Raw genomic sequence first — 13,825 nt, forward strand, 5'->3', positions numbered from 1 at the left:
ATACATTCAGATGGAAAGAAACGGAACGCTTGGAAAGAAATATGTAACTTGCCTGTGCTTGTCCACTGTCAGATTCCCGATACGTCAGCGATATATTGCCTGGTGTTGGAGGATGTGCTATGACAGTCACGCCATCACTGTATATGGGTTTAGAACATACATTCACTACACAGAACTTGACAGCAGCTCTGTAGGTTGCCCCTGGTTCTAGATGAAGACCGCTAGCCACCACCATATCCGATGTTCCAAGAGGCTCAAACTCTCGTTCAATGTCCCATAGGTCAACTATGAGAATAAAAGCTGAATGGCCAAATTGCAACTTTTCAGTAGTTCATTATGCATTTATAGAAACGACAACCCTATTGCACTATTGTATATGAGATACACAGTTTACAGTAAACGTTTTGTGGCGTTTATCTTACAATACATCTCTTCTGTTATATACAATGGTGAAATAATATCGCACCAATGTAGAAGGAAGCACATTATGGATTAAACATGACCAGTACTTTACTGGATATATTTTTCCTAATTATGATACATTTCCAGCAGGTAAGTTTACAAGTTAAATTGATTTAATAAACCACTCGGCCTGAGGACAATTGTGACTATGCTAATCTTTTGGTCATCGAGCGATCTTCACATACCAGTTCGAGGAACTTTCTTTTGCAAACTCCATTGTACATCAGGATAACTGAGCAGCCAGTTGCGTGTATCCCAGTGGGCCGCATATGATGAAGTAGATACTTGGTATGTGTTATCTCGTGAACATCTCTGTTAAGACATTCATCAATACATTTAACCTCTCACATAGAAGACCACAAGTGTAGCGACTTTGCAGCACACAAGCAATATGTTACTTATATGGCTGAGGATATTATTTCATGAGCGTGAGGGACACGCAATTGTATTTCAAAGCGATCGAGGAATATATACAAACACTGACTCAAGTATCGTAAAATCGTGAGGATACACGTTATAAAATCTTCATAAGAGACACTTCGTCGGTGCGCTTCGCAAACATTGTTTGATAAACACATTCTGACGGAGTAGGAATTTATGTTATGAATATGTAAATGATTTTCTTTTTTTGTTTACTGTCGAGATGTGTCGACTTCCATACTGAATGCCTTGTTGATTACCTAACCCGGCGACATAGACTGTGACGGCGTTGTGACGTGCATGTTGCGAAACGTATGCACAAAATATCCAGGTAAACGGCTAATATGTGCAAGGCTATACCTTGATCACATGCACAACAGCCTACTAAATCCAGTTACGTAATATCTCACTCACCGTCTGGTTTACTGCACTTCGGAGACCACCATTCACTAAAATCAAATTTCGTCGAAAACTCAATTCACTCACAACTAAGAGCATGAATTGACTTTCTAGTAGATTTTAGTTCACATTAGTTCAGTAAGCCTAATAAGAATCCTGCGGTTTTATCATTTTTAAAGTGTATCAAAATAAACAACAGAGCTTCTGAAACTAATATTTCTAATTATAAAACATTCGTTCGTTCAATAGTGTTTTGTGCTGAAAAGCCATGTCTTTTATCATTTCCCATAGAAACTGTCAGACTTGCAGAATTATAGAATTACGTGTTAAATTTTTATCATGTCGGACAATTTGAAACTAGTCCTTATCATACGGTTAAGGTTAAAACATTTGAGTTGCAAAATCTGAAATCATATATTTCAGAATCATTATAATCATAAAGTATATGCAACATTTTAATGCAATTTTTCGTCATCCATGACAACTACAACAAATACCATAATCACTGCATCCTAGGCCATCTCTGACAATGACATCTGTGATGTCAACATTGGGCCTGATGATCGTCACACCGTCAGAGGACACCGTCACGTCTCCACCGCCATCGGTAGCAGCCATGACAGTCACAAAATACTTCTGAAATTAGACAGAGGCGCCACGTCATTGTACATATACAATCCTGTAAACAACAGAACAAATTCATAGTTTGCAAGTGTTTCAATCAACATCAGTTTACCAACCGTTTTCCAATGCAGGCTCAAACCAGTGAAAGAATGTAAGGTTGCACTTCCAACATAGACATGCGCCTGAAAATCTGTTGTAAATGGCTGAGACCCAATTCCAACCGTGTACGTAATGGCAGTTATTCCATTGTCAAATCCATACCATCTCGCTGTTAATGTTCGTGTTGATATTTGGTAGTCTGTGTCATCAGTACGCTGAAAGTATACAGACATATTTATGTCTTCCATGGTCATCTCACATGCTACAGGGACGATGTGTTTGTCGAGTATATAAAACAAACATTAATAATGTTGGGCCATTTTCGAAATTAGCTTTGATTGACCTGACCTGGTTAGAACACCACGAACGCATAGTAAGTGAGTGAGTGAGTATAGTTTTACGCCGCGCTTAGCAACATCCCAGCTATATGACGGCGGTCTGTAAATAATCGAGTCTGGACCAGACAATCCAGTGATCAACAGCATGAGCATCGATCTACGCAATTGGGAATCGATGACATGTGTCAACCAAGACAGCGAGCCTGACCACCCGATCCCGTTTGTCGCCTTTTATGACAAGCATGGGTTACTGAAGGCTCATTCTAACCCGAACCTTCACGGGTACGCACGCATAGTATCACCCGTAGGAGAATACAGTGGAAACCTGATAAGTAAAATTTCAAGGGACTCGCCAAAATTGTTTACTTATCAGGTATTTTACTTATCCAAACTGATAAAAACCTGCAAATGACAACCATATGCATGTATATGTATGCATATGTAGCAGTGGACCACTTATCAGGGCTGGCCTCCAGTTATCAGTGTATTGTCAACTGCATGACCCCAGCGAGCTGTAAGTAGGATGTTTGTTTAACTGGAGACTGACACGTGCCCCTCATGTCGGATTATGTGGTAATCACTAATTAAGTTATCCAGTCTCTTTTGTTAAGTAATTTACTTCCAGGGACTGTGAGAAGACGTTTAGTTTAGCGGTATTGTTTACTTATCCGAGTTTAGTTAACCAGAGTCTAATAGTGATAATTAATGAAGAAATTTGCCGGGACCAAAGAAAAGTGTTTACTTATCAGGTCTGTTTAGTTAAGCGGTCTTTACTTAGGCGGTTTCCACTGTATTGTAGTACATGAGTTCATGAGGTAATGAATGATCTACAAACATATAGATATAAATAATGCAAACAGAAAGAAAACATTTGTTGTATAAATAGCAGAAGATTCGAAAGCAAAATGTATCCAGTTGAACATGACAAGAGTTGTACTTATGGGATACAAGAACTAAAATAATGATCTCAAAATAGTCAAAGGCTATATCCCTTTCTTTACACGTCAGCATAACACTATCTTTATTACCAGAAACTCACGAAACAATAACAGGTTGTATAAGCAATGAAGTGTCCTACTAATCACGACATTTATGACAATACGTCTCGAAGACTATAGTTACTGACTTAATACGTGATGACAGAACTATCCACTATCGATAAAAAGAAAGCTGAAGAGTGTTTGAAATATTATAAACGTGATCGAATCATGCATATCATGTAAAATACAGATTATATAAATCACTAGCATAAAATTGTGTGAACCTGTTTGTTTCGTGATATGATATTCAAACACACATTCGCGTTCGTTTGCCGAATACGTGATTAATAACATTAAAGATACACACACCGGTATTGTGAACAAGGATTCTTCTCCAGCTGGAATAACGTCTTCTACTACACCACGTAAAGGCGGCATGACGGTATGGACGTAGGGTTCAGACACTGCCACTGTAGACAGTCCAACTATGTTTGTGACTCTGACTGACACAAAGTAGGTGTGGCTGTGATGGAGGTCCCAGTGGAGGTCTGTGAGGGCAACAGCTGTACACGTGGGTGGCGACGTCAGTGTACAACCTCCTCCTGACTGCAACGTCGTGAAGGGGATTATTGTCGACTTGCCGTCCTTAGTTCCTGACGAACATAATGTAAGTGCAATGGCAGTTTCATAGGCGTTTGAAATAAGATGAAGGATATTAGAGCGATAACGACTGCACATACCTACTGCAGCTTCATATTTTAGATACCCAGTGTCTGTGAATGCTGTCTCTGGCCAACGTGCAATCAAATAGTTGTGTCTCAGCGTCACTGTCACTGATCCAGTAAATGCAGGGTATCGTGTATACACGGTGACAGGTCCAACAACCTTTAATGAAAACAGTTATATCTGGTCATTTCGTTCAAATACGTGTGTTTACGCAAAGAGTCATCAGTCCAAAGAAATTGATACATATTTCATAAACATACAACATGAAACATAAATGATTCTCTTGTGTGCCCTTACTCTGACAGTTGAGATGCCAGCTTTGTTGATGGCCTTGATGGCGATGTAGAACTGTTGCCCCTCACTGAGACGAGGATGGTAGCCCTGATACTGAGGATGATGATGAGTGGACGTGTAGGGCAGGACATCTGGAGCTGCTTCACCAGAAGGATCTGACATCAGCCCCAGCTCGTAGTCATAGATACCACTCTCAGAGTCACTGCCAGTCCAGTTTACGAAGAGCTGGGAAACAATCAAACACTTTACTGAAAGCAGTGTACAGTTTATAAATAGACGACACATGATCAAAAACTGAACTGAGATACGGATAAAAACGTTGTTACTGTACACAAATAATCAAATACTGATATGATAAGCTGGAGAAAACATTGTTAAGTTTCACAAATAATGAGTATTAAAATATACACAAAGGGTGTGCATGTTGGTACTTCATTGCGATCTTCATTAGATAAGGTACTCACGTGGTGTTCCCTGTAGACATAGAGTAAGTTGGTGAAGCTGACAGGCAATGCTAGTAAAGATTTACACTCAGGATTGATCCCAAGTTGCATCCCACTTCCATTGTTGTATCGATGTATTGGAAACAGGGACATTCTCTGGTCATCTACTGGCGTGGCCTTGGAACTGGAGACAGTTACATGATGTATCTGTGTGATGGCTAACTGTATACTGTATACTGTATACTGGAGTATTGTAAACGATATTAATGTTGCTTGTGAGTTACTGATTACTTATAATGAGGACACTGTTTAAAGATAAATAGGTTTAGAGTTATCCTCGTTACCAAATGACTATTTAATTACAGATAGGTGGCATCGAATTTGATGTTGAATTTGATGAGACAAACTTGAACTGGCTGTGGGCATGATCCAAAGTCGGCTAATCATGACGTCGACGATCACATCGTGAAATTGCGTTCATATCGGGGGAAAGTAGGATTCTTTTATAAGAACATGTGCATAGCCTTGAGTTCAGATGTAAAATCAAAACTCAAATCATTCAGGACAAATTGTCGTTTCAAGAATTAGAAAGACGACAATGTTCCTTCTTCCAAATAAGACAATGTAAATTACCGATGACAACAGCCCCGAACATAAATCCAGAATAATGTCAGAAACTATTCAATCAGACACAATGCTAATTTTTAATATGGTCCAACAGTCACCTGTTGCATATCCAGTTGTTATCCTCCTGGTATCAGCAGCATTGATGTTTATTGCTAATTCTTCAGGCAAAATTACAATTACGTTTTTAAACCTCCAACCGGATTTCATCTATCGTGGTATTATGTGAAAATGAGAAATAAAATTAAGTACTTTCAATGATACTGGAAGTATGACCATCACACTGGACAGTCACGTATCACAGAATTAGAAGAAAAATACAAAAAAAACGCATACACTTTTCATTAAACTGTTGTACCTGCAACTGCCATCTGGATTGACCACCAGGGTACGTCTCCTGTGGGCGTCGATGAACCACACAACATTATCTGATGACTTGACCAGCCCCTCCATCACCCTAGAGTCTCTCACTGCCACCTCACTGACACTGGGTGGTGTTGTGTCTACAGTCACTCCGTCAGAACACACTGGGTCAGATGCTCCCAGTGCTCGGTTGAAGGCCACCACTGTCACGTGATACTTGCCGACAGAGGGCGCTGTCCAGGAGGCGGATGTGGAATAGGTTTTCGTGACCTACATGTGATGAGTGAATGATCCGAAATATTTAGACAGATTTGTGTGATTTTTACAAGAGAAAAACAACATCATTTCATCTTATCTCCAGTACAGAAACACACACACACACGCGAGCATGCACGCCCCACCCATGCACGCACACATGTTACTTCCATATTATCTACATTCACCACATTTTCTAATTCATCAATCACATGATTGTCTGGTTTGTTTTCAGGTAGTCGCCGCATGGCAGGGGTACTGCGAAAATACTTCCAGTTTTAGGCAACTGTTGTGAATGGAGTATGATACTTGTAGGGCAGGAGATGCTTAGCCTTTTGGCATGAACATGGTGTCATCACTGGTTTTCAGTGATCCATTCACATGACTCACACAGCCCGTTTTCCCCTTTACAGCAAACAGAATTTGTTTCAAGGATAGTCAAAACTGTGTATTCTTAAACGCTGACGTTCTATATTTACCTCAAATGAAGATTTATTAACTCCAAATTCATTTGCAGACAGTGATGAGGCCCAAATTTATATTGGTAAAGGGTGACTCCGCTCTGCTCTTTGTCAAAAAATCCGCCCCCATTGGCTGGAGAGTTGGAGATGTTGCTGGTAGTCCACTTCCGGGTTCCCTATCTGACCATCCTTAACAACGCCAGGATGAGGGGCTTGTATCAACTGTAACCTGGACAAGGTCGTGGAACAGCATGTTAGAAAACAGATCATGTATATTGATCAACAGGGAAATCATATATACTTGTATTGAACGCATAGAAGCGATTTCCATCAATCATACGAAAAGTTTGACTTACTTTAAACTCCATCTTTGTTTTAAGCTGGCGTGGTTTGTCACATTGACCTCTAGATAATAGTAGTCAGAGTCGTGATCCCCTGCTTTGTTGCTGAATATTCCACCATGTGGGAGACTACTGTCTACTACGATGGGCTTTACTTGGAAGTGACGATGGTAGCAAACTTTGGCTGGCGTGCAGTAACAGTTAGCTCCCCTTGGGGCATCAGTGTAGGCGCTCTTGCAGTCAGCAATACTCTGTGTTATTTACATACCACATATTTGTAACAATACAGTTAGCTTTTGAGACATATTGTCATTAATATTATTGATGGTGTCTGACCAACCCCATTGTCAAATATGTGATAAAGTGTGTTTAACAAAGAGAAGTGATGGAGTAAAGCGCATGTTCCATTACCGCAAGAAGTGCAACTATGGCATACATAGGTGTGTGTACTGAAAACTACTTACACTTGTGTTCCCTTGAGCCGTGATGTGCTGAACTCCATGCACGATGTCTAAACCCCGGTATTTATCTACAATACGCCATGACACCGTCTCCAAGCCACTGTGCTCATCGTATGCAATCCACTCCATTCTGAAATTGCATAACAAAGTTTGATTTAATTCATCACATCAGACCGTTGTTTCGGAGATATTTTATCGTGATCAAGGTAGTCCACTGTTTTGAGTAGTACTCTGGTAAAGTTGGACGAAGGCCAAAATACAGGTCATGTCCCCGATATAAGTCTCTAATGTTTGTCAAAGGGAATCTAAAAACGAACCAAAAATAATACTATTTCTGTATAATTATCTATTAATGAATACCATAAGCAAACAAAAGACTTGCGTCATTTCGGAAGTACTTAGGTAAAGTTGGACGGAGGGGAAAATACATCTCATGATATGTTTATTTACTTAGTCAAAATATTTATTTATCCAAATTCTTAAAGTTAATCTAGAAATGAACTAACAATAATGCTGCTGAATTATAATAATTAATTAATTAACGCCATATTAAAACAAGGACTTGCGTCATTTCGGAAAACTCCTCTGCTCCATGTACACTGATGTTGAGTCGGTCTCCCCTGGTTAGCCAAAGGTTCTCTATGACTGGGGGTGATGTGTCGATGTGGACTGTCACATGTTCTTCAAGGAATTCCCGTCTGATGTCATAGGCTCGTATCCAGAAGCGTACAGTGTCCCCGTCCACTAGTGAGGGTGTTATGGTCTGTGACTGACTCAGACCTTGACTGGTGAACAGGTTATCAGCTGGTGGACTGGTGATGGACGACCCTCCTTGGTGGTCGACTTTGTATGACGACAAGAATTGTGTTACACCTGTTGAATATACATGACCATACTCATTTATCAGAAGAGGGAGATGCTTGGGATTTCAGGGTTAAAAGTTAACAAACAAAACGATTATGAATGCTTCTATATGGCCATTATTAGTTGCTTCGTTGAATAAGTGTGTATACACCAATGATGGATTGTTGTTTTCTTGTGATAAATGTGTCATTATATATTAGATTCCAGAACATGTATATGTTCTATTTAAACAAGCTTGCAAATTGTGCCAACCTTGAACATTGTTGATGGCACCCACACTTCTGTCACCCTCCTTATCGTCATAGTCCGAGCTGATGTCACCAACAGAAGCCACGCCATGGAGCCACTTGTTGTTGTGGTGGACTGTGTTGATGTATCTGTTGGTCCAGTCTACTGTCACTGATGATGACGTAGATTGCCACTCTGATGTTGCTGATGATGCTGTTGTCACACGGAGAGATGTATTTGCTCGTGTTGTTACAGTCGAAGTACCATCATATATCAGGATTCTTCTTGTACTTCTGTGATTACCTCCCTTGTCATAGGCAGTTAGGACGACAGAATACACGCCCGCCGTAGTCAGTGTGTAGCTGTTGGACGTCTGAAACATGTAGAAAAAATACATACATCTGTAAACTGAACACTTGACCACACACCGTGACAGATCGATTGTCAATGGAATTAATGTCCTTGTCAGTTCAAGTGTCATGTTCGTGTCAGTTCAGATGTTTTGTAGCTGGATCAAGTAGTAGTACTTATTTTTACTACTTATTTGTGAAGGTAACACACACACGTGCGTAAGCACATGTATACACACACACACACACACACACACGTGCACACGCGCATGCATTCACATAGCGCTTACTATATTCACGAGACTGCAAATGATCAACCATGATTTGTATTCATGTAAATATTGAAACCACAATTCCTCACCGTTGAGCTTGTCAACGTTGTAGTCTTAACACGACGTTTATCCCTGAGTACATCCCCAACAGCGTGGAGTTCATACACGTCCTTGACAAAGTAGTCGACTCCTGCATCAGTATCTGACCAGCCACTCCAGCGGAAGTTCACTGTGGGCTGAAACAAGTAACAGATTCATTCTCCCTGTCTACCATCAACATCGGGTGTGAAATATAGCTATGGTCATATACTTACAGTCTTGATAACATCGGGAACAGTCAGCATGCTGCCATCACAGGCAGCAGTACCAGTACAGTGATAGGGATCCACCAGGTCTATGGACACATTAAAGGTGTGGGTCTGTGTGGCACCGTTGTAGTAGTAGGTCGCTAGTGTGTTACTCTCCTTGTTCCGGACCTTCACATACCCTCCATTACTTGTTGAATAAGTGAATTCCATACTGAAAACAATCATGTCAAAATATTTACAGAATTCTACAAATGGTGAAAATTATATCAATTGAGAAACAGTTGCACTGTAGTTCATCAACGTTCTGTTGACTAACTTACACTGTACACAGCAGTGGCCACTTAACTTGTCAACATACCGAGTGTACATATGATCATATTGATAGTAGACTTATATATACAATTATTCGTTTGGACTATTCATATTTTTGGTTTTATTTCGTTTATATCTGACATTCAGATTCCCAGCTGAAAGATGAAAACATTCAAAATAACGCACTGTGTCTGTATCGTAGCTAGCCCCTCCCCACTACTCACACATCTCTGTGTTGGAAGGGCAGAGATAGTACAGACGTCCCTGGTGGGTTTCCTTCACAGGTGTACAGGTCTGTGTCCGGGCTGCTTCGGCTGGCTCCTCCACAGTTATAGACCTTAGTGGAGACAACACCTGCACCTTGGTACAACAACACAGTCAGCTGAGTGAACAATGTTTTCAGATAATGATGAAACAAGAAGCACGAGTTGATCAGTTAGGTGATTCAGGTTATGTTCTCGCCGACACATCATTTTATCGCTGTTTGATGGTGATACATAAACGCATGCTCGTGATATAGTCGGAATTGAACAGTCGACTTGAATGTGGAAAGGGTATTTGATTATGAATTCACCACCGTATATACCGTTGTAAAGCCAGATTAACTGTATAATATAATACCTGACACGTTAGGTATACGTTCCAACTTCGAACGTATGCAGCAAAATGTCACATTATGCATACTGTGCCCTCTGATATCCGACATACCTCTCTTTAGTTTGAATGTAGCAGAACCACTGACAATTCCCACACGGAAGTCTTCAATGAAGGCATGTCTGGATGGAGGTACCATTTTGTACTCAGCCGTAAACTTATAGTACATTCTGGATGGAGAGTTGATGTTTGACCAGCTGGTGGACTGAGATGGACCACTGTTGATGTTGGGAGGTGCCTCTGCCGTGTCACCGTTGCTGGCGGTCAGTCTAAGGAGGTTGAGGTGTATTGTGGGCTTCGTTGTTACTGTAACATACTTGTATCGTATAAACAAAAACGAATGTACAAAATAGACGAACAAATACGATAAACGACAGTACAAAAGATTTACAATTTCGTTGACATTTCCAGGTCAAAGGTTTCTATTCATACGGTGTCCATTTGATTTCGCCAAACGATTGGAACTACTTAAATATGGAAAATCAACGCCAGTGAAAGGCCAATGCCGATCATCCATAGAAACAGATTCAAAGAATCCTGAAGCAACATATAGCGCTGAAAAGTATATAATGAATGAATCACCGAAAATCAATGATGGCACAAGGTCTTCGAGAAAAAGGTAAGCATGCCTGGCGCTACTGGCAGCACCTGTCATTTACACCTTGCAAACGAAAAAGAAGCTTTAAGTGTTTGTTGTTTGCTACTTGTATTCCCAGGTAGCGTCAACTCACTTGTCTGACAATGATTCCCTGTGAAGCCGCTGGAGCAGACACAGTTACTGGCGTACTCGTTCCTGCAGGTTCCGGGATAACACCGGGTGCTGTCACTCCGCCACGAACACGCCTCTGTAGACACAAATGTGGGATCTGGCTTTACAGCATGGTCGGTTAAGTATTTAAATCTGTATTGTTCGTTGACGGCATGGCATATTCTTATTTCGACAGGGGCGGTGGGGTATCCTAGTGGTTAAAGCGTTGGCTCTTCACACCGAAGACCCGGGTTCGAATCCCCACATGGGTACAATGTGTGAAGCCAATTTCTGGTGTCCCCCGCCGTGATGTTGCTGGAATATTGCTAAAAGCGGCGTAAAAGCAAACTCAGTCAGTCAGTCAGTCTTACTTCGACATGATCTGTTGTAATAAGAAACAATATACATGAAACCGATGTCCACTTCCTGGCTTTTGACTAAAAACGATTTTGTTTTATTTGACATATCCAGAGATAGAATCGAATGATACCATACAAATAGATGGATCAATAAAACCCATTTCAGTAATAAAAGACCAGGGAATAGAAGAAGTAATATGTTTAGATTGAAAATTCTGAGGGTTTGCTTGTATGTTGTTTTATTCATAACTCGATGAACTGTGATTATATCAGTAGGAACCTAACAACATGCATTTGTGTAACTTGGGATATATTGTTGACTCGTAATTCACCAATGGCAACTTACGTATGCATGATCTCCTATCAGAAGAAGCCACATATGCCCTGTGTCCTGCCTGGTCCAGCAAGACCCCCTCACAGCGACTACACACCTGGTTGCTGCTGCTGGTGCATGTCTCCAGATCACAGTTACTGATGGCGCTGCACACTGGCAATGGTAATATGTGACAACGTGAATTTTGAGCTTGGAACGCAGATAACGGAGAAATATATCATGGTCACAAAAGCTTTTACAAGTGAGCCAACTGTGCTCAACACCTCATTTCCAGTCATGCAAGCTTACTGTGAGGAAAAAAGATATAAATGGCGTTTACGATATTAGTACAAACCACGAGTATGGCGCTGATAGCACAAGAAACAAAATCGGGGATTCAAACCCGCATGTGTAGGTTTATAGCATACCAAAGGGAAGTAACTCCGCGACACGAATGGCGGCACATACACGTCCCCGATATGAATGAATCGACTGAGCCTTAATGCACGTACTTCTGCAGCGTTCATTGGTGGGGTAAAAGCCTTCATTACAGTTGTCACAGGTCCCAGGGGAGGTACAGCTGCCCCCACTCTTGTACTGTGTCCTGCCGTCACTGTTGACGATGTGAGATGCCCTGTAGTCGATGTTGCAAGCAGCGGGGTTGATCAGATCGTCACATACAGCTGCAATGTTTAAATGGTGTTTAATTGTTACAGTATGTGACTGAAACGATCAATTTCAAATCATGAGAATTCTGAGGTATGTTGTACTATTTGCCTAGATGGGATTAAAAGAAAGAAAGCATGTTTGCATGCATTAGTGAGCCTTACAAAAACATGTTTGTGTATGACAATCAAGTTTAGAATCAACAGTTCTACCAGAATACATTCCACGACCCGTCCAACCTTATATTATACATATCAAGGTATACAGATGATCAGATCATTATGACAACAATTGTAGAGAGGCCAGACGTCCCTCAGTCCAAGTAGCACAATTCACTTACGATATGGGCAGCCTTTGTTATCTGTTGATCTGTACCCTGATTTGCATCTGTAATTTGTGACCGGCCTCTGCCTGGTAGCAGAAAACGTGTTCTCTTACGATGCCTTCAAATATTGTCAACACAGGAATGTGCAACTTCGTAACAATATTTATATCATGTATCCTTTAATAATATGATAATAATCTTTATTTGCACTGAGAAGGCCACAGGCCTATAGTACATAAAGTTATGTTACATTTGAGAGGAATTTAGATCGGGTAATCATAGCATAGTAAATGAACATTGAAATATTTTGAAGAAGAACTGGATTTTTACTACTTAACAGTGAGGAGAATTTTATCACATTTGGATGGACATAGTAATATCTTTTAATATATTTTGTTCGCAACCTGTCAAAAAATGGACATTAGGAGAAAATGAAATTCATCTTCCATTACAAAGTGTACATATTCTATTTTCTCTTTTTACATTAATATATCTGCCTCTTTCAATCAACAAATCATGAGAAGAGCATCTGAATCGTGCCAGTGCTATTCTAAACTTTTTAACATTAACACAGGATAGATATGACTCAAGGACTATGGCATTTTTAAACAATGAATAATACATGCATTTATTTGATAAGGATATCCTTTCACATCATGTTTGAATATACGTATATTTTAGTTTTGTCGTTAAGGATTGTATGAATAACGTAGGTGATTCGACATATTGTGTTTTCCATGTAATTCCCAAACCAATAGAATATAAAAAGTTTTTTACATTGGTTGCCAAGTTTTTTTGTCCACCTTTATCATATAACAACATCATATTATAACACTTCTTGGGTAAGCGATTTGAAGGCATAATCAACAGTTTTAGCCAGTACTTAATAACTTTAATGCTTGTAGGAATGTGCATTGGGTACCTACCGCATTCACCATTAATCACTGCGTTAACAGTGTTAATTTTAACTCCGAGGAAATTTTTGCATGCGTATAAATGGATTTTTTCAATTTCCTTTAATATTCGGAGGTATTGCGGGCATCGATTATGATTGGTCACTACAGATCTGAAAGGGGATTTCCGTTTGTCATAGAGGTCAACGGTGATGCCCTGACCTTCAGAAAATGTCATCAGAA

The 13,825-nt window shown here is 40.3% G+C and overlaps 1 protein-coding gene across 1 annotated transcript; it reads right to left on the minus strand.

The window, feature by feature from the left end:
- Positions 1–66: 66 nt before the first annotated feature.
- LOC124271766 lies at positions 67–13,820 on the minus strand. Its single transcript, XM_046706927.1, has 22 exons — positions 13,805–13,820; positions 12,211–12,381; positions 11,732–11,872; positions 11,010–11,123; positions 10,333–10,584; positions 9,849–9,984; positions 9,319–9,523; positions 9,094–9,240; positions 8,407–8,755; positions 7,857–8,163; positions 7,294–7,420; positions 6,886–7,080; positions 5,768–6,042; positions 4,807–4,969; positions 4,346–4,567; positions 4,063–4,207; positions 3,692–3,975; positions 2,022–2,219; positions 1,779–1,917; positions 1,297–1,331; positions 648–774; positions 67–137 (listed from the first exon to the last, which is right to left on the minus strand). The coding sequence occupies exons 1-22, from the start codon at positions 13,818–13,820 to the stop codon at positions 127–129; spliced, it is 3,759 nt and encodes a 1,252-aa protein (XP_046562883.1). The 3' UTR covers positions 67–126.
- Between the last annotated feature and the right edge of the window lie 5 nt (positions 13,821–13,825).

The sequence above is a fragment of the Haliotis rubra genome, unplaced genomic scaffold (assembly GCF_003918875.1).
Source record: "Haliotis rubra isolate DU_JTF1 unplaced genomic scaffold, ASM391887v1 Scf1630, whole genome shotgun sequence".
Lineage (NCBI taxonomy): Eukaryota > Metazoa > Mollusca > Gastropoda > Lepetellida > Haliotidae > Haliotis > Haliotis rubra.